Source organism: Xenopus tropicalis, chromosome 4, assembly GCF_000004195.4.
Source record: "Xenopus tropicalis strain Nigerian chromosome 4, UCB_Xtro_10.0, whole genome shotgun sequence".
Lineage (NCBI taxonomy): Eukaryota > Metazoa > Chordata > Amphibia > Anura > Pipidae > Xenopus > Xenopus tropicalis.
The window spans coordinates 120,604,175-120,627,355 of record NC_030680.2 but is presented as its reverse complement, the minus strand read 5'-3'; the positions used below and the strand labels follow the sequence as shown (position 1 = coordinate 120,627,355).

General features: G+C 38.4%; 1 protein-coding gene across 1 annotated transcript; it reads left to right on the top strand.

The window, feature by feature from the left end:
* The first annotated feature begins 869 nt into the window (after window positions 1-869).
* nptxr (neuronal pentraxin receptor) lies at window positions 870-22,454 on the top strand. Its single transcript, XM_012962517.3, has 6 exons — window positions 870-873; window positions 5,803-6,572; window positions 17,612-17,843; window positions 18,416-18,657; window positions 19,174-19,353; window positions 20,183-22,454. The coding sequence occupies exons 1-6, from the start codon at window positions 870-872 to the stop codon at window positions 20,405-20,407; spliced, it is 1,653 nt and encodes a 550-aa protein (XP_012817971.3). The 3' UTR covers window positions 20,408-22,454.
* The last annotated feature ends 727 nt before the right edge of the window (window positions 22,455-23,181 follow it).

Sequence of the window (23,181 nt, the reverse complement as noted above, 5' to 3'; positions counted from 1 at the left end):
ATAAACAAGAAGGACATTGATGTTTGATTCATGATTGATTCACCTCCTGGTGTAGCAGCACTGGCAGGGTATAGTGATACCATGGTTACCAGGTTGGCCCCAACTGAGCAGCGTTTTTCAATAGTTAATAACTACCAACGTTCCAAAGATTTCTTAATGACCTTTTGTTTCCTGGAACAATATTCAGTAATACAAGTACCAAGTGCATGCTGGATAATGTACTTTCACTTTAACCAGGGGCTGGCAGCAAAGGTTAAGGTTGCCAAACGTGGGCAGATTTCAGCTGCCAGTCCTTCAGACCAATTCAGCAGCTTATCTGCCTGTGTATGTTCACCCCCGGTGGGCCTACCCGACCAACATCTGGCCTAAAATTGGTCAGATCTCAATCGGGCAGGTTTGATTTTTCTTTCAGGGATCAGGGACCACTCGGCTTATTAATGCGGTTCTCAGTCCGATGAAGCTTATGCCCTACATTTTAAGGCCTAGGGCCAAGGATTGGACTAGCCCGACATCGCTCACCTTAAGTGGGCATACTAAGAGAAGATTTGCTTATTTGGCAACACAACGTGTTTGGCCACCTTTGCAATAACCTGCATAAACTGGGCACAGATAGCAGGGCACATAAGTCATCTTAGTAGGAAATAGGCATAGAAAATATATATCAGCGATCAGGGTTAGAAGCATGTGTAGTTTTATATACACTGTACAAATTGGGTTATTTTTGACTGGTTTTGAAAATCACATCTGCTTACCCTCGTGATGACAATTCTATTGCAGCAGGTCTTGGGTCACAGTGCCTTAATAGCCCCTGCAGGTTGGGTTGCAAGTATATCGAAGGCACATTTGAGTCAGGGGGATGGGGCCTGATCATGGGTAAGTTAACCCATGTAACCCGTAACTGCTTTAGTTGGTCTGGAGTGGGTGGGAAATGTAGTTTAGAGAGCTGGAGGACCACAAGCTGAACATGTCAGCCATTAACAAAACATATTTCATTTGGAAGGAGTTTATCACAGGGCCATTTCCTACAGTTTTAGCCATAAAGAGGAATCACGTGGCATAAAGCATAGGCACTGGTGCCTATGGACTGATCTCCTGAGTCAATGCTGTTAGATGCTGCGTGCTATATATAATTGATGACATGTAAGTTACAGCATACACAGCCTCTGTACAGTTTTGCAATGCAGATTTTAAATTCACATGTGCATTTATACACCCTGATACAGGTATGGGATTATCCAGAAACCCGTTATCCAGAATGCTCGGAATTACGGAAAAGCCATCTCCCATAGATTCCATTTTAAGCAAATAATTCAAATTGTGTTTAACTAATGATTTTTAAGTAGATTTAAGGTATGGAAATCCAATTTACGGAAAGATTCCTAATCCGGAAACCCCCAGGTCCCAAGCATTCTAGATAACAGGTCCCAGACCTGCACACAACAGTAACTTTTAGGGCACATATCACTAGAGGTATCAAAGGACAGTAAAACCACATCAATAGATTTGTTTCCATCTATGAATAAAACATCATATATATTGATGTATAAATAAAGTAATACATGTTACAGATCTGCACCACAGATATTATAGTCCATATGCACATGAGCTTTGCTTTAGTTAATTAAGTATTATCATGTGACATGTTCAAAAAATGATGAGTAATTGTGCAAAGTCTGTTTCTTAAGAACATGGAGCCAGACATTTTTAATGATCATAACAGGTGGCTCGTGGTTAATAGAACAATGTGCCCTATTTAGAAGCAGGGCTTGCATTAAATTTATGTCATAGTTATTGCCTAGTATAAAATATTGGCATAGGTTGTTCTGCACAGGGATTCCTATTACCTGTATATATTTGTGATAATTGATATTAATGGGGGCAGCCAAGATTGTTTTGACAAGTTAACCTCATCCAATCAAATGAAACTATTGGTCAAGAAAAATGGTGGCATGGTTGATTTACTTTACGAAGCAATGATTAAGAACAAAGTGTTTTTCTAACATATTATTTATAAATCTAGTTTGTCTTGGTATAAATCCAAACATAAGGGGCCATTTATGTCCGCAAGTGCACTAAACAAAGACAACGTTTTTTCCACAATCAACTTGTATTTTTCCCTGGCACAGTTGTTCATATTTTTCCCTGGCGCAATCATTTCCAGTGTGCATGTGAAATCTGCACCATTTTCTCTAGGCACAAGTGGACTGGCCATAAAGTAACCCTGAAACTACTGTCTGGTCAGAAAGCAATGGTAACTCCAGTGTCCCCCTGTGCCAGTAGGCGCTCAATTCAGAACAGAAGGCAGGAAGGACTGAGAGGCACCAAGCACAACTATACGGAAGTGCAAAGAGCACATTTTTATTAAGCACATATCACAGAAATAAAACTGGAATAGAGGACCGCCCCCATGTTGTACTTTCTGTATTCATCAATCCTAGTAGCTATTAATGCAAATCCATATTTTTCTCCTTCCTTTATGGAAAAGATAAGGTGAGGAGGGAAATAGAAAGAAAAACATAATGGAAAAAATGAGAATTGGAGAAACAGAGGCAGAAAAAGAGATAGAAAGACTGAAAAGAGACAGGAGAAATAAAGGACACCAGAGAAGAGTTAAGGTGAAGAGAATAATGAAAAGATATCAAAATGACAGATCAAAATAGGATACAAAGAAATAAGGAGTGCAGCAGAGGACAGAAAACAACAGAAGAGAGAGTATAAGTGCCACATACAGGAATGCTGACTGTTTATAGTTGTGAGTCCAGGTCTCATGACCCCTTAGAGTAATATAATAATATATAGAATCCAGTCTGAATCTCTCCTTTAGCTGTTCAACTTCCAGCTTCCCTGAACCGCCAAAGGGAGGGTAAATTCTATAGTACAACAATAGCCATGGACTAAACCATATTGTACAGCCCTAAGTGTTCCTGGCACCAGCTCCCTTGCTGTATGTGCTATGCCACAGCTCTAGCCCCTGTCCGATTCCATCTTACCTTACTATATACTATCTTACAGGTGGGCCCCTTCCCAAACCTGTAGGACGTAATGTTCATTCCTTTTATCCCTGCCTGTAAAACTGTTGCTCTTCTGGTACCCACAGTGTCCAAGAACTTACCCCCTACTTGCTAATTAGTTTTAGGTATACTTGGAAGTGCTAGACCAGAAAAACTCACAACCAATCCCATCAGAGTAGCTCTAAAACCTATTTTATGCCTTAATAGTAGGAGAAAGCCTACATACTTGAAGCTGACAAGTCAATCCACAACAAATCATCCACATGACGTCTAATTATATGCTTTAAGTGAATCTTTTCTTTAGGAAACATGGACAGTGTAAGACATGCAGAACTAATCAAGTGTGTTATTAGCCCATATAAATAAGGGAGGATGTTGATGCTCCTCACTTGGAGTTGTTAGAAAGGTTGTATTTACTAGCCTCCAACAGCTGTAAATGAAAGTCCAGCTTAGGATCCTGGGATTGATAGTTCACATATACTGATTCAGCACATCCCCAGCTTCATGGAAATATCAGGAAATCTGATGACATGTGAGTGTCCCAGGAGACCATAAGCAGCCAAACTCGTCAACAACGTGTGCAGCATGCAAAGCCATTAAAGGAATACTGAACACCGGATGCTATTTGTAATCTACATTCACATACTCTCATCATTAAATCGGCATAATTAATAACAAAAAAAAGATTTTAATCAATTTTTTATTTTTCACTTCCTAGTCAGGAGGCCATTATCCATGCTAATAATGCTTAGATCAGTTGGCTGTTTCTATGAATCTGGCTATCATTCTGTGAATCATTCCCACAAAATGAAAATCTCAGAATAGAAGAAAACAGCAGCTGAAGAAACCCCCAGATTTAGGAATACTGAGAAATACGTATGGCCATTTACAACTTCCCCTGCCACGATTGGATCTATAAGTGGCATAAAAGTGCACCCCTTAGTGTTCATTCAGGTTGGACTTGCTGCAGGGACACAGCAAGCTCCTTCTAACTTGTGGTCTAAATCAAGGGTCCCCAAACACCGGGCCGGGGACCAGTGCCGGGCCGTGGGCTGTGCTGAACTGGGCCACCTCTGGTCCCAATTACCTGTGATCCCAACTCCATGACAACAGCTATGTGAAGCCCAGGAAGCTTTCTACTGATCGTGAAAAGGACCAAAGTGCTTACAGCTCCATATTAAGTGTCAGGGGATGTCACCACTTAGGTGGGAGTAAGAAGAGCAAAGGGGCTGGGTGCATCTAGTTGCTGATTTTGTATTATGATGAGCTGTATTTTACCCACCACCCCTGATCCTCAGAAAAATTGTCTTGCTTGAAACCGGTCCGTGGTGCAAGAAAGGTTGGAGACCACTGGTCAAAATGATGCACCTACATGCCTCCTTCCCCCCTTCCCTCATGAATAAAGCAGTGCAGTGCAGGCGGCACTGTATTCGTGAAGGCAGTAGCACACACCTGCTACAATTCATTTACTATGCAAAACATGGTGGATTGCACCCATTTGTACAGTACATATTAAATAGAGAAGGAAAGTCATTTTGGCATTTTACTGCCAATAGATATGCCACCTTAGTGCCACCTAGAACAATGTATTTATTCTGCAGAAACCATTACCATACCTGAGTAAACAGCTTTAGAAGCTTTCTCCGTTTGCTTAAGATAGCAGCAGCCATTTTAAGTAGCTTCCTGCCTGCAGTCTAGTCTTTACAGCTCAGATCACACATTCCTAAGTAGGGGGAGGGAGTTTTTAGCATTCTGTTGGGAGGGGGGAGTAGGAGAGAGGAGAAAACTGCGCAGACTCTGGCCGCTGGAATTAAGGATGTTTCTGAGAGAGGAAGTCAAACATTGAAACATCATATTTACAAAAAAAAGAGACAAGAAATCCTGTGTTTCTTTTGATTGCAGCATTACTTTAAGTGCTTGTGGCTGTATTTACATAGACCTTTCTGATAAAGTTTACTTAGTTTTTACCTTTCTCTCTCCTTTAATTGAACTCTGTGGTCTGCTTGGGTTAAAGGGGATTTCTACCCAAAAACATATTTTTCCATAATGAAAGAAAATATAATTCTAAGCAATATTCCAATATGCATTTATAAGCAGTGCTTTACTAATTATTTGTAAATGTAATTCTTATTGAATGCAGTACCTGTCTGGCAGGTTATTTCTTTGCACTGCTGGCTTTGACTCAAACCACTGAAAAGTTGTAATAAATGAACATTTAAAAATTGCAATACTTTTTCTTTTTGCACTATGCAAAAAAACTAATTTTGGGTGGTGATTCCCTTTAATTACATACATTACCTAAATTATTATGGTAGATAATGATAAGAGCAGGTGAATCCATAGCTATATGCTATGACGTACACATACATACCACCTTATAAATAGTATAGTGTCTATTATTTCATGGGTTTTTTTTGTTTGTTTTCCCTTCCTTTTTTCTATTCCTCTTTATTTGCTAAAAACAAATAATAAAGGTAAAAAAAAAGTTTTCATTCATTCAAACAGCTGATCTCATCTTTTAATGTTTTAATTTCTCTCAATGTGCCATTATCTTTAAGGCTCGTAAAGGCTGTTCCACCCTGTGTATAGCAACATTACTGTTCCTTATATTTCATGTGCAATTTTATACTTGTACACAGCATTTTCTGGTACAAACACGTAATTAATCCAAAAGCAGGCTAAGCAACGAAAGGGTTAAAGCGAGCTGTGCTAACTCACTAGGGGGATAAAAAAAATGGGGGTGGGAGCTGTGACGTCTAACCCTCTCCTCCCTTGCAAGCCATAGACTAAGCAACGGCTGTGCACTACAGAGTGAGGCTTGAGCTGAGAGAGCTGCCTGTCAGCTTCCATCCATCTGCCTGGGCACTCTCTGCCGAGAAAGGGCTTGTCTTTATTAACACAGGGGCTGCCTATCTCAGCGTAAGTGCCTTCTTTTCTCTGCTAAAGTGCCCCTGTGAAGCTGTCACCCTGAAGTTTCTGGCAGTACTACTGGTGGCAGGAATGCTTGCATTCCTGGGTGCCATCATATGCATTATAGCAAGTGTCCATCCAGCAGCCAAGGGACCTGTCCTTGGTGCTGACAATGAATCTGCTTCTACAGTTCCAATGGAGAAGAGCTTGGGAGCTCTCCATGGTGTTAAAACCCTGTATGGCTCCAAAGATTCCCTTCTGGAGCTCTCTGGTTCAAAGAGCCAGGCCCCTCCAACCTTCAGCAGGCTCCTGTGCACCCCCCTGGAAATGGAGTGCCCGTCTGATGTTCAGAGAGATGCCCCGCAGCCGCCCGGAGAAGAGGTGCTCTCTTTGCAAAGCACAGCAGAACAGCTGAGACAGACTGTGTTACAGCAGAAAAAGCAGATCCTCACTGACCAAGAGGCCATAAGGGAGCTGACTGGTAAGCTCAGCCGCTGTGAGAACGGCTTGGACAAGAGTTATCGGGAGGGTGCAGATGGCTGGGGAACCAAGGAAGGAGCTATGGGAGATCTGCCCCTCGACTCCCCCCAGGCAGTGCAAGAGCTGGAAGAGGCAGTGAGGACACTGAAAGATCGCATTGAGAAAATTGAGGTAAGGAAATGAGGAGGGATTCTAATTTAATGTTAAAAATGAATGGCATTGGCCGTGGGAAAAATACTGTTTCCCCACCATGCGTATTATAGGTGTATTACAACGAGGCACTTTATAGACACAAAAGCTTCAAGAAAATCCTGACAAGACTGTATTAGATGATGCAGACAGGCGCAATATATATTCACTGATCTACTGCCAAGGATGCACAGCTTTATCAGATAGCCAGACAGACGAACAGATAGATAAAAGGAGTGACATGGGCAGACAAGGTATCAGATTGATGGGGAAAGGATAGAGGAGTTTAGAAACCCACCACACAAGCATTTTATTGTTAAGTACAAGGAGGTGGCAGCAACCATTATATGCTTACTGGGTCCAAATGTCAGCAAACATAGGGATATTGAAAAGGGTTACGTACGTTGAAACATTACATTCAGCACTGCATTCTGGTTTTTACTCCTTAGAGCAATATATATGCCAATCAATATTTGTATAATAGGGGGATACACAAGGGATAGGCAGTAGCAGTGTACATTACAAAAACAAGTTGACTATTATATTCTCAAAGCATCTATTTTAACTTAATATATTTTTGATAATATCAATATTTTTGTTGTTAAAAAAACTTGTTTGACTGTAAAATGTGTTATTTTATTAACTTGTAATTTGCTAAAATTCTGGAGAAAAAAATATTCCCCTTGCCATTTGTATCACAGGACAAAAACCATCTACCTCTAACTGGGGCACTCATATAAAGTAATAATAAAGCCACTACAAGCAGATAATCAAGTTGTTCAAAAGTGGCCAATCTGGAAAAAGATTAAATTATATGCCCAGTTTTCTATGTGGGTAGTTTGAGGAATCAAAGGTTTACTGGGTACGACTCTTCTCGGGAACACTGGCTATGGTTCCTGGAATCATGGGTTTGATGTGTGTTTTTGGCCTGGGGCAATTGCTTTGTTTTCCTTTGCTTCATCCACCTAAAACAGATCACTCCAGTGCTTGTAAGTACCCGAACAACAGGAATTAGTAATGGCCTGTAAGAATAATGATGTTATAATAGAATATTGGTATTGTAGTAATCAGCGTGATCTACGGCACAGTTGCCCTGGTGTAACCCATGTACAAGCAATCAGCTTCATTTGAACATGAACACCATGAACAGCATTTTTGTTACAGTACATGTTTGGGACCTGTTATCCAGAATCCTTGGGACCTATGGTTTTTGAGATAAGAAGTCTTTCCTTAATTTGGATCACCATACTTTGTCTATTAAAAAGTCATTTCTACATTAAATAAAACCAATAGGATTTTTTTTGCCTTCAATAAAGATGAATTTATCTTAGTTATAAGTGGATCAAGTACAAGGTACTGTTTTATCCTTACAGAGACAGAAACCATTTTTAATTATTTAATTAAAATAGGGTTTAGGGGAAATGGCTTTCCTGTAATTCTGAACTTTCTGGATAACAGATTTCCAGATAACAGATCCCCTACCTGTATTACTATTGCCATTCCCTATGATTTATGCAAATGTCCTCTTTGAGTAACAGGTACAAAACCAGAGAGTAAACTCTTCTAAAAAGAGACGTCTAAAAAGTTTTGCATCCCCAACATCACAGGAGTCTCTCTGGGAAATAACATTGTTAAAAGTTCAAAGAGAATATTATATTGTGTAACAGTTGTGATATACGGACATTTTCCCATATGCTGTCTATAGCCCTCCAACATCTTTGCGTCCATCTGATAGGGAATGATGAGACTTGAAATACAGTAACAGCTAGAGCGCTATAGTCCGGGCATCCATGTTCTGTATATTAGTATACCTGGCTATGACAATATGTTCTGATTTATGTATTTTCCAACCTGTCCTCTGTGGTCCAGCCTTTCTGCATTTTTAGGGGCCCACTCTTCTCTGACTTTAGCCCTGGGGCTAAGGGTAAATGTCTCTATTCTTTACCCAATATATTTACTATATTTACTAGAAGCAATAGTGTTATCTAATCTCCATGCATGATTTTTTTTTTTGCTGTCTCTTCGAAAAACCTATGCTGAAATGCTGTGCAAGAACACACTAATATTTCAGTAAATTCCTGTTACAGCTATTGAGCTTTTTGCTATACATTTTTGGCTGTGTTTACTGACCATTAATCATACTTTCTACTGTTAACTAAGTCCTCAGCTCTAACTTGTTGATCCCACTGGTTTCTCTTCTCCTCTCTGGGAAAAATACTACATATATTATTTATAATACACTTTGCTTTATTTGTCAAGCCTAAATACGAATTAGGAAAATGTCAGCTAGCAGCCAGATTTAGCAGCAATCTATTTGAGCAGGTACTGGAAAAGAGCAAACAGATTTCCCACAAAACGTAAAAAATTAACTGTTGTGTATCTCTAGGTAAGTGCTGTATGTGAAAAGGATTCTGTTTACTGAGCTATAATTAATGACATCTGTTTATCCAATAATGGCAGCCATGCATAAAATTATATATAAAATGTGTACAGCTCAGCCTTGTCTGATCAGCATTGCATTGCACATTTTAAGTCCAGGGGCACTGAGGTGCCAGACACAATGCTGCAAGTTCTCCATAACTAATAGAAATTCTTTTCTTATAAATACCTGGATGGGTTCTTGACGCCCCTGGATAAGTGCCACCTCAAGCGAGACTCACATTTCTTATGGCAAAAGTGCCCCTGTTGAAGACTGACCGATGTACAAGGCATAACATGTACACATTAAATATAAAGGAAGACTTAAGGGCTTATTAACTAAATAAGGGAAAGTGACAAAACAGAAGCAAAGTGTAATGGGGTTTGTCCCTATGCACTATGTTTCCTTGTATTTGTGCCTGTACACCATACTAGAGATCCATTGCACCCTGCATGACCCTGAAAGTGCTTTAAAGCTAACTGTATAACCCTTTTGACTTTAAACAAGATCAGAGAAAAAAAATAGTAATGGTCGCTACTAGCCACAATGTTAACAGGCAGGTAGGTAGCATTGTGCTTGCTCATTCAGTCTTTTCCTAATTATTAACAGACTGCAAAGAGTCATTCCTCCAAGGCTGCCATAATTCACACAGGTTGTATAACCTGACAACTATAATGACAAGGAGGTTAAGGAATAGTACCAGCAAGGTAGGACAGAGACAGACATGACCAAAAGCCACTAGGGAGTAATGAGCACCTGCAGATATTGGGAAGAACAGACTGTGCTGTGACATAACCAGATGAGCTGGCAGTTTGTTGCATAAAGAGAGAAGAGTCAATAGAGAGAAGAGTCAATAAAGAGAGGAAGGGGAGAGTCAATACAGTCTCTCTGACTGGATGACTGGCAATGTCCCTGGTACAAATTCTTGAAAACTGGGCAATTGTGTAATGTTTTTGCAAAGTAGGTATAGTATAGTATATTTTATTTGGCACATAGCCCAAACACTAAAACTCCCATAAATCTTAGTAATAGAGTCCCACATGAACATAAAGAAACTGCAAAAATAGAAAAATACAGGGCAAAATGAAACTGTTCAAACAGCTGTCAATGTAAAGAAACCAGAAGATCTTGGAAGCATAATGGAAGAATATCATGTATTGGTTATGGGGGAAACACTCTACAGAGCCAGCATAAAATGGTTTGCTCTTTTCATTTGTAGTATGCAAACATATACAGGCCTAGTTATCAAAATTTGTATTTCTGAAATTTTTGCATTCTTTTCTAACCTTAAAATGTTAAAAAAACAAAAATGTTACCTAAAAAATTTAAACAAATAAAAAATTGAAAAAAACTCAGATACCTTGAATTCATATTTACTCATCATTTTTGATGGGTGAACAAGCTAAAAAAAAAACATAAAAAAAACTTGGGAACTTTGGAAATTGAATAAATAGTTTAAATTTTGCCAAGGACAGCTCCCATTGACTTCTACATGACCTTGCAAGCTTTTAGATGGCAAAGGATGGCAAAAGTTTTTAGCCTTTTTTTTGCTTAATAAATTTAAAAATTCATGTTTTATCAAAACCATGATCCAAATTTTTAGCACAAAAAATAGAATTGCAGAAAAAAATACAAATGTTGATAAATAACCCCCATTGGTTTACAAAGCTGGCCAGGAGTAGTAGGCAGGCATTGTGCATAGATAGCAGATTTAACAAGTTGAGATGGGGATTGTAATGCTTAACCTGCAGCCTTCAGTAAGAGATCCCAACACCCACTAACAGCTAAAAGTCATTATTTGAACAGTCTGACTTTGTAATGGGAGTCCAAAAGGGTTATTTTACACTGAGCCACACTGCTACTGAATGAAGACCTTCAGGTTTAGTTAACTCCTAGGTCTGCTGCAACCTGAGGCGAGAGGGGCGAAGTGGTGCCACTAGTGTAAAGTGCCTTCTGATACAAGGTTCTTAGCTTCCCTCATAACAATACGGCACTGTATGTGATACAGGTATGTGTGTGTACTGTGTATGTAGCTGGGTGGGATTATCCACAGTCACTCATACACTGTAGGACATCCAATTGTACATTATTCATGAATCAATATAATTATTTTTGAGTCCCACTTCCGGCCCCCCTACTGCAGGCTTTCCATGTATTCTCATTAACACCTCTCCTGAGTCATATTTGTCCTAGGGAGAGATTTCCTCTGGCACTACAACTCCATTTTCTTTCCATTACAGCAGAGAGTATTGATTGAGAGATGGGATGCTGAGCAGTGTGTTTCAGCAGCTCGGCCTTCTCTAGTGTGGAACTGAACACAATCGAACAATACATAATACGCTACTGATTCCCTTAAGGACATGTAACCTTTTCAATATTCCAGAATGACTGAATATAGAAGGTTACTACTTCTTCGGGCAGTAGTTTATAATGGGCACTTGCGTTTAATTTCAAATTATAATTATAGCTGTTCAATCACTCTTTCAAGAGTATTATGAGTTGGGCTTTGGTTTTCCTCCCAAAAAAACTCCCCCACCACCCAAATTTCACCTTCACTCTCTCCAAATGCTATTGTTCCGGTGCTATACTCCCCCTGTGATGTGACCATTGTGGTTACATCCTAGACTTGCAACGACTTCTTTACCATTTTTTTTTAATTCTGTTTTTCCTATCTGGAGGTGGTTTTGGTGGGACCAGAACAGGTGAAAAGTAACCCTAATAGTAGTTTAGGGGTCTTTTATGGGTCCTGAGTGTCTATAACCAGGAGAGATAGCAGGGAGTGGTCTCCTAAAAGGCTCTCCGGTCTTAGTGAAGGGACTGCAGTAGTGACAAGGGTATCAGGCTTAGATTTATTCTATAATACTTAACTATGGAGTGCCCTCCTCTGTCCAGACTTCCCAGATGAGTTTTTAAAGCAGGCCATACACGCACCAATAATATTTCGGTGTGTGTATGGCAAGTCGGTGAGTCGGAAGCTGCTGATATCGGTCGACTCGGCGATCGGCCCAGTTAAAAGATTTTGATCGGGCGCCATAGAAGGCGCCTGACCAAAATCTGCCTTCAGAGCTGAATCGGCAGAAGGAGACAGAAATCCTATTGTTTCTACCTCCTTACCTGCCTGTTTCAGCCCTGAACGGTTTGTGGCTGATTGTACGATCTTTCGTGCGACCAATGGTCACCTTAAGGGATAGCGTAATACAGTGATATAATATTGATAATCAACCGTCCAAACGTGTTTGTATCCGAAACCAATCTTGTGAACACCACTACCAAATTTACTTCACTTTTATGTGAAAACTCATAAATACAATCCACTGCAAAGCGTTTAAAGTTTAAGGCATTTATATTGCACTACGTTTTTAGAGAAGTTACACTAGAAAATCATTAACAAATTTCCTATATTACTAGTTTTTTCCAACAAAGCGGCCAGACAGCTTCTTAGATAGACAGGGGGAGGGCTCAGATCTAATAAGGTGGTGCAGAAGGCAAAGGGGTGCATACTAATAATGTTGGCGTTTGTTTTCTCCATTTTTTCCCGTACAATATGTTGTGTTTTTCTGCTAGAACAGAAAGCATGACAAAATTCTAGTGCAGATTTACCAAGAAAAATGTAGTCACTGGCAAAACAACAAATTTTCGCCCAAAATTGTTCTGGGCAAAAGAGTTAGCTCATCCCTACTTTCCAGGTATTGGCAATAGATGACTCTTAGCAATTTAGCCCATTAGATACCTATTTCACATTCTCTGAGTTGCAACACCATCCTTTCCTTAATGGCATGGTTGGGTTGGGATCAGCATTAATGCCACATGAATACAATTTTGTCTCTTCCTGAAACCTCTATACCTATTGCAGGTATTTCTACATCTGTATTTATACATTGTTATAAAGACCACAGAACATTGTGTTTGTATAATTTCTGTAGCAAATAGAAAAATGAAGTGGCAATTCAAACCGCAATAATTAAAATGCAAATCCTATTATTTATACAGTTGCACAGTGTGAATAATAATGAAAATGGCATCATCACTAATAACTACTGACTTATAAACTGGAAAACAAACGCACAATGTAACATTGCTTCCGCTCTCAACATGTTCAGTTTCAACCCATCCTTTCCTTTCTCTCTTCTTCCTTAAATAATTAAAGAGTTGTGGAGCCACAAGCCACCTCTTTCCTCCGAGTGGCTTATTACTGGTCTGTAATGCTCCACTGATCTGCCAGCTATACTGAGGCTCCTGTCTCATTAGCATTTGCCTGTGGTTTTATAAATAGAACCTATAAGTTCTTGTGATAGACTGGGGCACAGACCGCCAAGTAATAACTTTGTGGGGGTGGTCAGCAGGGAAATTACAGATATCACACATACTCACTTTAATCCTTAAAGGGGCAAATGGGACGTATTATATTAACTGCATATGGAGCTACAGTATGAATGCAATAGTAAGTGAAGGAATATTATTTGTGCAGTAAGATTAGATTTATCAAGATGTGAGATTAAAGCGCACCACAGAAAAATTCTCCTACTATCTATCCATTCCTATGGGATTTTTTGAAGCATATTTATCAAGGGGTGAAAGTTAAGGTCTTACCACTTCCAAAAATCCCATAGATCCCACAGGAATGAATAGAATGTGGGTGGGTCATGGTTTTTTTTCTGTGACAAATTCAGGTTTTTGGTGACAGAAGCCCAGCCTGAAAAAATCACACTTTAGTAAATGACCCCTTTAAAGTTCTTGTGGAATCTCTAGATCCCACAAATAACCCATTTCTAATAATATCTAATCTAATTTTGAAAATCTTCAGTATACAAAGTGTACAAATTCTACATTTCCTGACATCCTCAGACCGTACAATAACTGGGCTCTACAGGTACAGTACTTTAAGGAAATCTAAAATACAGGAGAGCCATGGAGGAGTTCCTACATGTCAGCACAGCAGCTGCACATTAGGGCAGTGGCACATGGGGAGATTAGTCGCCCACAATAAATCTTCGCTATTGCGGGCGACTAATCTCCCAGAAATGCCATCCCATCTGCAAGAATGTAAATTGTCAGTGGAATGGCATACATTTCGCTTCTGTTTACATTGCCTCTCAAGGAAACTTTGGGTGGCTTCGGAAAACTGAAGCGACGCGTATCCCATCCCACCAGCAATTTGCATTATTGCCGGTGGGATGGAATTTCAGGGAGATTAGTTGCCCGCAGCAGTAAAGATTTATCGCGGGCGACTAATCTCCCCATGTGCTACTACCCTACAAAAATTATATATCATGCAAATCACTGCCCCAGTGGAACTTACAGTCTTAGGGCGAAGACACACAGAGCTACTAGTAGCAGCAATAGACAATGCTCATCATTTACTGATAATTGTCTCTATGCGTGTTATACCAGAGGCAATTATCAGTATTGTCTATGGCAAGGTATTTTCTGGCATTTAGTAGCTGTTACAAGTAGCTGCTAATAAGTAGCTCTGTGTGTCTTCATCCTTATGGTGAAGACATATATGCAGCGATTAGTAGCCACAACATTTTAAAAAATGATTGTGGCAACTAATCGCAACGACTATCCCACCATAGGGTACAGTATAAGTTGCTGCGACTATTTGCCTTTTTAAAAAAGTCGCAGTGACTAATCACTGTATGTGTCTTCGTCCTTATCACATTCACACACACTATGGTGATTACCAGGATCCAGTTAATCTGCCTGTAAGTTTAGGAAGTACCTGGAGGAAACCCACACAAGCACAGGCAGAACATGTGCCACAGAGGCCTTAACTGCTATAACTTAATCTTTAGAAGAATAAATGCCTGCTGACTGCCAATATTACCAATGAGTATTGGGTAAATTGTTGCACAGTACAATGGTTTTGATCTGTTACTGTGTGCTGAAAACAGTAATCATTTTCCACTGAATTTGGTTGATTGTTTCAACAAATTGATATTTCTGCCTATTTCTTATTCTTCCTCTTGTGTTCAAGCATGTGTTCCACCACCTAAACTGTCCCCTTGGGGGTCACAAAATAGGAATGAGACAATCATTATGCGATAGACTTTTGAGAAGAGGTAGCACTATATCAAAGAAATGTGCAGAATACATATGTATGCCCCACAGCCTCCCAGTAATATATGAGCTACATTCAATCATTTCTATAGTTATTCTCTGTACAATAATTCTAAGTTATGTGGTTTGCAGTTTTATGAGGCTCTTAGTTCTTTTTATATCATGAATTATTCTTTACTAATGGCTCAAAGATGCATCAGATTTTAAAAACCCCATTATAGTAATTATTCTGTAGGTGAATTGACTTCAGAATCAGAATGGCTACAAATATAAAATAAATATAAAGTATAAATTTGTTATATTGTTGCTGTGTGTTGAAGTGCTGTTGTAAAACCCAGTGTAACCTGTGCTCAATGAATAAGTGTTAGAATAGATAGGTAGATAGATAGATGATAGATAGATAGATAGATAGATAGATAGATAGATAGATAGATAATAGATAGATATAGATTATAGGGGCCATTTACTAAGTTTAGGTCAGGGTGCAAAGTACAAAAAATGGGAGTAATTTCCCTACCCTGGTCTTCTCTGATTTTCCACAAATATGTGTTCAACCCTGTAAATGCAGCACTATGTTTGGCAACACTGTATTCATGAAGGCCTGGTGGGGGGGAACATAGATTTCCCCTTCCTGCCCCCTACCTATGTTCTAACTTGAGCTTTAATCCAGCAGTAGGTGCAGAATGCAACAAGGCCCCAGATACAAGTGCTTTCAGAACAAGCACTCCTTTTTATCGAATGAGACCATTAATTATTCCTTATTCTGCTTTGTGCTGGTTTATAAATAGGGATATGAGACGATTCTTAGAGTCCTTCCTCACCTTTCCTTATGGCACGAGTGGCCCTACAACCCACAATAGTGTGTACAATTAATCCATATCTGCCAACCAGCCAATTAATGCTTTAAAACCTGTTAAAATAAAGTCTAGTTTAGGGCAAAGTCTATCAGCCTGAACAGTGCACTACACCGCAAGTGTACATAGCATTCATATTCCCTCCATAATGTGGGAAGAAGGTGACATTTAAATATGCCCATACTTTAATGATGACACATGCATTACATACGGGTGGAGGAGTCAACAACATCTGTGCTGTATTAGCACAATTTAATCAAAACATCACTCTGGGCAGGATCTTTTTGTTGAAAATACGTGTAAAATGCCCCTTTAAATTTTAAGATCTAAGCAGCAGACAGTTTACATTATCTTAATAGGTTCTGTAAATAGACTTTCAGTTAACATGTACAGTATGCACTAAGGGGATTTCTGAAATTTATTGCAAAGCATTCCTATTAGCACTTTCAAAACTTTGTAATGGGAAACCTTTCCGGTGGGAACCTTAAATGCAATACCGTAATGACAGCAATTTTAACAGATCAGAACCCCAGGTCTCCCGTCACTGAGTTCCAAGCAAATTCTCTTGCCACCTACCTAGCACATATTATAACTCAAAAGGATCCCTTCTCTTAATGATACAGTAGTCACTGTAAAACAGGCAGAAATCCCTTAGGGAAACCTTTCACAATTCTATCAAACTACAGAAGTGAACTTTATGGTCATATTAGAATATCTGTTAATTAAAACAGAGTATCCAGGCAGGTGAAACACTTAAAGCACAGACTAAGAATTCCCAGACCAAGCTCTGAGAAACTTTATCTATATTCAGTAAATATTCTTGATTCTTGAAGGGGTTGTTCATCCTAAAAATAACTATTAGTATTATGTAGTATGTGCTATTCTGAGGAAATTATTTGCAGTTTTTGAATTATTTAGCAGTTCTCTCTAGTTTGCAATTTGAGCAGCTATCTAGTTGCTATGGTTCCCCATACTAATTCCCTAACATTCTATTTGTTCCTATGGGATCTAAGGAATTTTTAAAAGCATATTTATCAATGGGTGAAAGTTAGAGTTTACCATTTGATAAATATACTTCTAAAAGTCCCATAGAACCCATAGGAATGCATAGAATATGGTTGGGTCTTGTTTTTTTTCTGTGACAAATTCAGGTTTTTGGTGACAAAAAGCCCAGCCTGAAAAAATCACACTTTGGTAAATTACCCCCTTAAAGTTCTTGTGAAATCTCCAGACCCCACAAATAACCCATTTCTATTTATTTGCACCACTGATCCTGTTATTCTGCAAACATTGATCTATTGAGATGGATAAATATTTCATCCACAGCCTAATAATAACTGGGTTTATTTAATAGAAGTTTATTCACTGGCATACATACTGCTAGACCTAGTAAGAATAAATACAGATTTATTTATTTTTTTGAATGAAAGGGCTCATTGTAGATGGTTAGTAAGTATTTCAATATGTATATTTAAAAATAGTTATTGCTGCCTAACTTAGCCCTTGTTTGTGTGACAATAAGAACACGTGTCATTGAGATTGTGATGATGTACTGTTCTGTCAGTTACCCATTACTGTTTTAGCAGATAAATAGTCTCAAATTCAGAACATCAACAGTATATTGAGGAAACCACAATAATCTTTCTAATTAAATTTAACTGTGATATTTTTTTCTGGATTTCTTGTAGACAGAGATTCAACAAAGAGTGAATAATGCATCTTCTCCAACCTCTGCATCACCACCACCTTTTCATGGAAGGGATTCACTGCAATACAAGATGCTAGAGCTGGAAGCTCAACTTCTGGCCAAGCTTCAAGAGCTTGAGAAGGAACAGACAACAGCCTCTGGGGAAAGAGACAAACAGGATATAGAGAAAGAACTGAGCATTTTACAGAATCGCATTGCAGAACTAGAACATGGTGAGTGTGGGCAATTTTGTGATTGTAAGAAACTAAAAAAGCAAGAGTTTAATATAGTTGAATTATTTGTTTTATGATTTGAAAACAATGGATACCAGGGGCCATCACTAAAGACTTAGACCATTGGGGAAATTGATCAATGCACATTCCCTAGTCCCCTGTTTCGCTAGTAATTTAGTACCCGTGCATGTATTTCCTAAAACCAGGAATTTTAGTTGCAAAGTTAAGATGTTAAAATTGCAGAGCCACCGTCCCACGTCAAGGTAAACCCCACATAGTGGTCCTAACTATTTACCTCTGGTAATATTTTTCAAGGGATTGCACAAAACACAAGTTTCAGGGAGTCATGTCATACAAATTACATAGCTTAGTCCCAATTATAGCTGTTGACATCACTAATCACCTTTATAAAGGATATTTGTGTATTATAATACACATATATACAGTATATACACACACCCACATATAATATTACTTTACCTCAGAATCTGCTTTAGAAAAATTTTGATAAAAACCCTAGGACCCTCACAGCCTAAAACATTTATTGTTTTTTTTTTTTCCTTTTTCTACAGGAAACCCAGGATACAACCCTGAAAATTTCAAGCTCAGCTTTTCAGTCCGTACCAACTACATGTATGGGCGGGTGAAGAAGACCCTTCCAGAACTTTATGCTTTCACCATGTGCATGTGGCTGAAATCCAAGGCATCGGTAGGGTCAGGGACTCCCTTCTCGTACTCAGTACCAGGTCAGCCTAATGAAATTGTGCTGTTAGAGTGGGGGCACAACCCAATGGAGCTTCTTATCAATGACAAGGTAAACATTTGATTGACATATGCAACAACACAGTATAGCCAGAACCACAACATCTTTGTACATTAATGGGTCATTTACCAACAGGAAGTCAAGGTGCAAAATGCAAAAACAAAATAAATGTGCCTTCCTTTATCAACTGCAGCAAGTCTCTGCATTCCGTACCCTCATAAAGACAGCACTGCCTGCATTTTGCAGTGTTGTATACATTAAGGGGAGGGTAGGAAGAAGAATGTAGTCATGGTCTTGTGTGTTCATATGAACATTTAGAAAGTGCTTCAGAGCTGCTATATAAATGCAGAAAATACACAAAAAATAATGTTTTTTCTTAAATCAATGTTCAGCCTGCATCCCTTCAGCTGTTCTTGCATCCCTTCAGCTAAGCATTATGGACTCAAATTAGCTGTATATAGCTTAAGAATTTCAAACTACACTTTCTTCCATCCCTAGCAATTTCTATTCACCTTCACTTAATATACAACTACTGTAGTAATGTCTCACTCTAACTCACACTGACAGGTCACACAGTTGCCTGTAAGTCTAAAAGATGGCATGTGGCATCATATCTGTGTAGCCTGGACCACGAGGGATGGCATGTGGACAGCTTTCCAGGATGGGAAGAAGAAAGGCTCTAATGATAACCTCTCTGCTTGGCATCCCATTAAACCCAACGGAGTCATTATTTTCGGACAAGAGCAGGTAAAATCTTGTCTCAGCTAGAATGGTAATGTAGTAAAACAAAGGAGCCTGTTTAGTAAATAAATGTTCATTAAAAGAAACAGTCATCAGAAAATACTGTATGTTATTAGTGTTATAGTCTATTAAAATATTGGTTCTTAACAGAGCACACAAGTAGTATTTAGTGTATGCATGTCACAGCAGTATTCAAAAAGTTTTTTTTTCTCCTTACCTTTTGTGACAAATAAATTCAAGGAAAGCTGCCCTATATCATGAAAAGCTATTTAATATCACTTTTATTTGCGTAAGAATTAAAAATGTGAATTCAACAAAGCTAAATTACACATTCACTTGATACATATTTGGGCAGTAGTACCATTTACTGGTGGTTCCTATTCATGTCAATAAGAGGCAGCAAGAGAATGATTTTGGACTCTCTTCAGACAGCTGAGAATGCCCAGTGTGCCATTACAGTTGCCATCAATACTTTTCTGTGTATACTGTATGTCTGTGTTTGATGCTAGGCTATTAACTCTTTCCCTGTCAGCTTTTTCCCTGCTTTATAATCCAATGCAATATAATCTAAATTGTTTGGAAAGGGTTTAACTGTTTTCTTTGTAGTTTTGTAAGGCAGATGACAAGCTTATATTTTTTAAGATGAAGTAATTTACATTACCTGATGCTACAGTTTAGCTTCCATCCTGCTATCCCCACTGATAACATTTCTATAATTTAGCTATTCCTATCACTTTTGTTTATTAAATGTATTATTATATTTCAATTTCCCTCTATAATGTAGCTTGCGGAATGCAAGGTGCTGAGCCTCTTTTTTTTCATTCTGCTTATTTAGGACACATTAGGTGGTCGTTTTGATGCAACACAGGCATTTGTGGGTGAAGTGGCACAGTTCAACATGTGGGATCGAGTTCTGACCCAGACAGAAATAGAGGGCATCGCTAACTGTACAGCACCCCTTGTTGGCAACCTCATTCACTGGGATGACCGTCAGGTGGATGTTTTTGGAGGAGCCACAAAGGGGATATTTGAAAGCTGTGAGGAGCGCCTGGGCCACTGAACCACCTCAGCATCCTAGCTTTCCTCTTGCACCCTACCTTCCCTTTAGTGTCACCATTGCAGGCTTGGGCAGCTACCCAAACATTGGGTGGTAAGACAGCACAAACTCGAGTTGCCAGCAACACTTTCAAAATGAGTAGTGTTTGTGGTTAGTGAATGGGTTTAGGATGAAATCTTTTCCAGGTGATCTTAAAGCAGACATCTTAATTGTGGCATCTTTTTCTTCTTACCTAACCACAGGCTGTTGATTCCCACTAGCTGATAATAAATGATCTGCATTACATTAGGCTCGGAATCCTGCAGTAGCAGTTACACGTCGGTAACCAATAGCACAATGTCAGCACAAAACAAAATCTTGCTCTTTACCTTACTGCCAACACATTAGGCAGCTTAATGTCTCATCTGCTTAATATGTTCTGAGAAAACACTTTACACAAACCTCTGCTCATCCTGGGCCAAATGATATTGTTGTAGGGTACCGATTGGTAACAGTCTGCCTAAACAATAATGGGAGTAGCAGTAAGAAAATCACACTGAATATAGGTTGCTTTCTCTTTCATCAAGAGAAAAGGCTACAACACTGGACCCTCTTAAAAGTTATGATAAAATAAACATGTTTGTGTTCTCTGATGCCACAAAAAAATTATGCCAAAAGATTTTATTTTCCAAATTTTAGAGGAACAATTACAAAATCAAGGTACAGTAATACAGGGAAGGGTTTTATTTTCTATTTACCCTTTAAGGAGTGGTTCCCATTTAAGTTAACTTTTAATATGTTATAGAATGCCCTATTCCTAGCAAGTTTGCAAGTGGTCATCATTAATTATTTATTATAGTTTATGAATGTTTTGCCTTTCTCTTCTGCCTCTTTCTAGTTTTCAGATGAGGTCACTGACCCTGGCAGCAAAAAAATGATTGCTCTGTGAGGCTACAAAGTTATCGGTATTGTTACATTTTATTGCTTCCTATTCGGCCCCTCTCCAATTTATATTCCAGTCTCTCATTCAAACTGCATTCATACTGCCTGGTTTCTAAGGTAAAAAAGAACCAGGCAACCACTGATCTAAAAGCTAAATTACTGTAAAACCACTTAAAATAAAAAATGAAGACCATTTGCATATTGTCTCAGAATATCAATGTCTACATCATACTAAAAGTTAATGTAAAGGTAAACTACCCCTTTAAAGTAACTGGGCAACAGCGCAACTTCAGGTTATTTATATTTATAATATAATATTTTTAAAACAATTGCCTTACAGACTTACTAAAAGTATTTAACCAAGAACACATCTATATTCCTTATTTTCTATTTTTTTCTATGTATTTATTTTATTCTTTGTTTTATTTTTCTTTTTTTAAATTTCTATTTTTCATCTGAAAACAATGCAAAAGAGCAAGAAATCTAAGTAAAAAAATAAAAAAAACTATTTTTCCATTTGAGGGTAAATAGTCACCACTTACTATAAGAATTTTATTTTTGTGCATTTTATTTCTACATTTTCCTGGCTAGTAAATATAAGTAGACAAATTTTAACTTTATATAATTATAGGAAAATCTGTGGTTTATGAGTACAGATAGCTGCTTTAAGACATAACTCATGGAGAATAAAGAACTTAAATATCTGTAACTGAGAGATCCTCCCTTGTCCATACATAAACTTCATGGGGCTGCAATCATTTAATCTCTATGGTTCTATTTTGTGATATCACAATATTGACTCACTGTGACATAAGACATCACTGCCATTTTCTCGTTCAGAGTTCTTCCATATTTCTAAACTATTTCACTTCTTATATATATGTATTGTGTTAACTTTGAAGGTTTCTCTTAAAAGTTTATTAAAACGACAAAAATATATTCTTTCTTGCTTTTTCATATTCTCTCATTCCTTTGTCCCATTCCCTTTCCCCACCTTCCTCCCCCATGTCTTTACATTGTCCTAATTCTCCTACCTTGCTTGATCTTTTGGAACATTTGTGAATTGAATTGTGTCTCTTTTCTATATTATCAGTGCTGGAAATAAAGATGGAATTGTGTTTGTTTACAATTGTCAAAGAAAAAAAACTACAAGACTACAGTGTTTTAACTTGTTTATCTCCCATCCCTTTAATTATAAAGAGTATATTTAGCAAATATGTCCCAGGATCCATACAGTCTTCCTAAATAGAATGTAGGACTGAAAAATGGTTCTTAGCAGCTGAGATTAGAAGCAGTTGTTTACATATATAAACATATAAGTGTGCCTTCTAGTTTACATCATTACTCTCTACAAATGCACCCAAGGGCAGTGGATGGAATACAATATATTTATGGGCCATGCAAGAGATGCAAAGCAACATTTGATGAAGGTGACCATATCATGTGATGAAGGCACATTTAAAAAACTAAGCAGAAGGACTGCATTGATTGTAAAGTGCATTTATTTAGGTTAAATGCATTAAATGCAATAAATACAGACCAGCAACATGAATTGATTAGATTATGCATTAGAATATTCTCTGATTTTTTTTTCATTCCAGCCCCAGGTTTAGGTTCCCAATCCACTTACCCAACCATAACAGGCCATTGTCCCTGCCCACTCACAACTGTCTTTGGGACAAAATAAGAGGTATTATGAGGAAAAAAAACAAACAAAAAAACATATGATACATGTGATGGGTACACAATGTGTAATGTTTGGGTAAAGCTGTAATGAATAAATATAAAGGGTTCCACACTACAATATCTAAGATCAAATGACTGTTCCAGATAGAAATATAATGGCATAGTTGAAA

Coding starts and splice junctions, on each gene's coding strand:
- nptxr (XM_012962517.3), top strand. Junction 18,658..19,173: donor AGCTTCTTATCAATGACAAG/GTAAACATTTGA, acceptor TCACACTGACAG/GTCACACAGTTGCCTGTAAG. Junction 19,354..20,182: donor TTATTTTCGGACAAGAGCAG/GTAAAATCTTGT, acceptor CTGCTTATTTAG/GACACATTAGGTGGTCGTTT.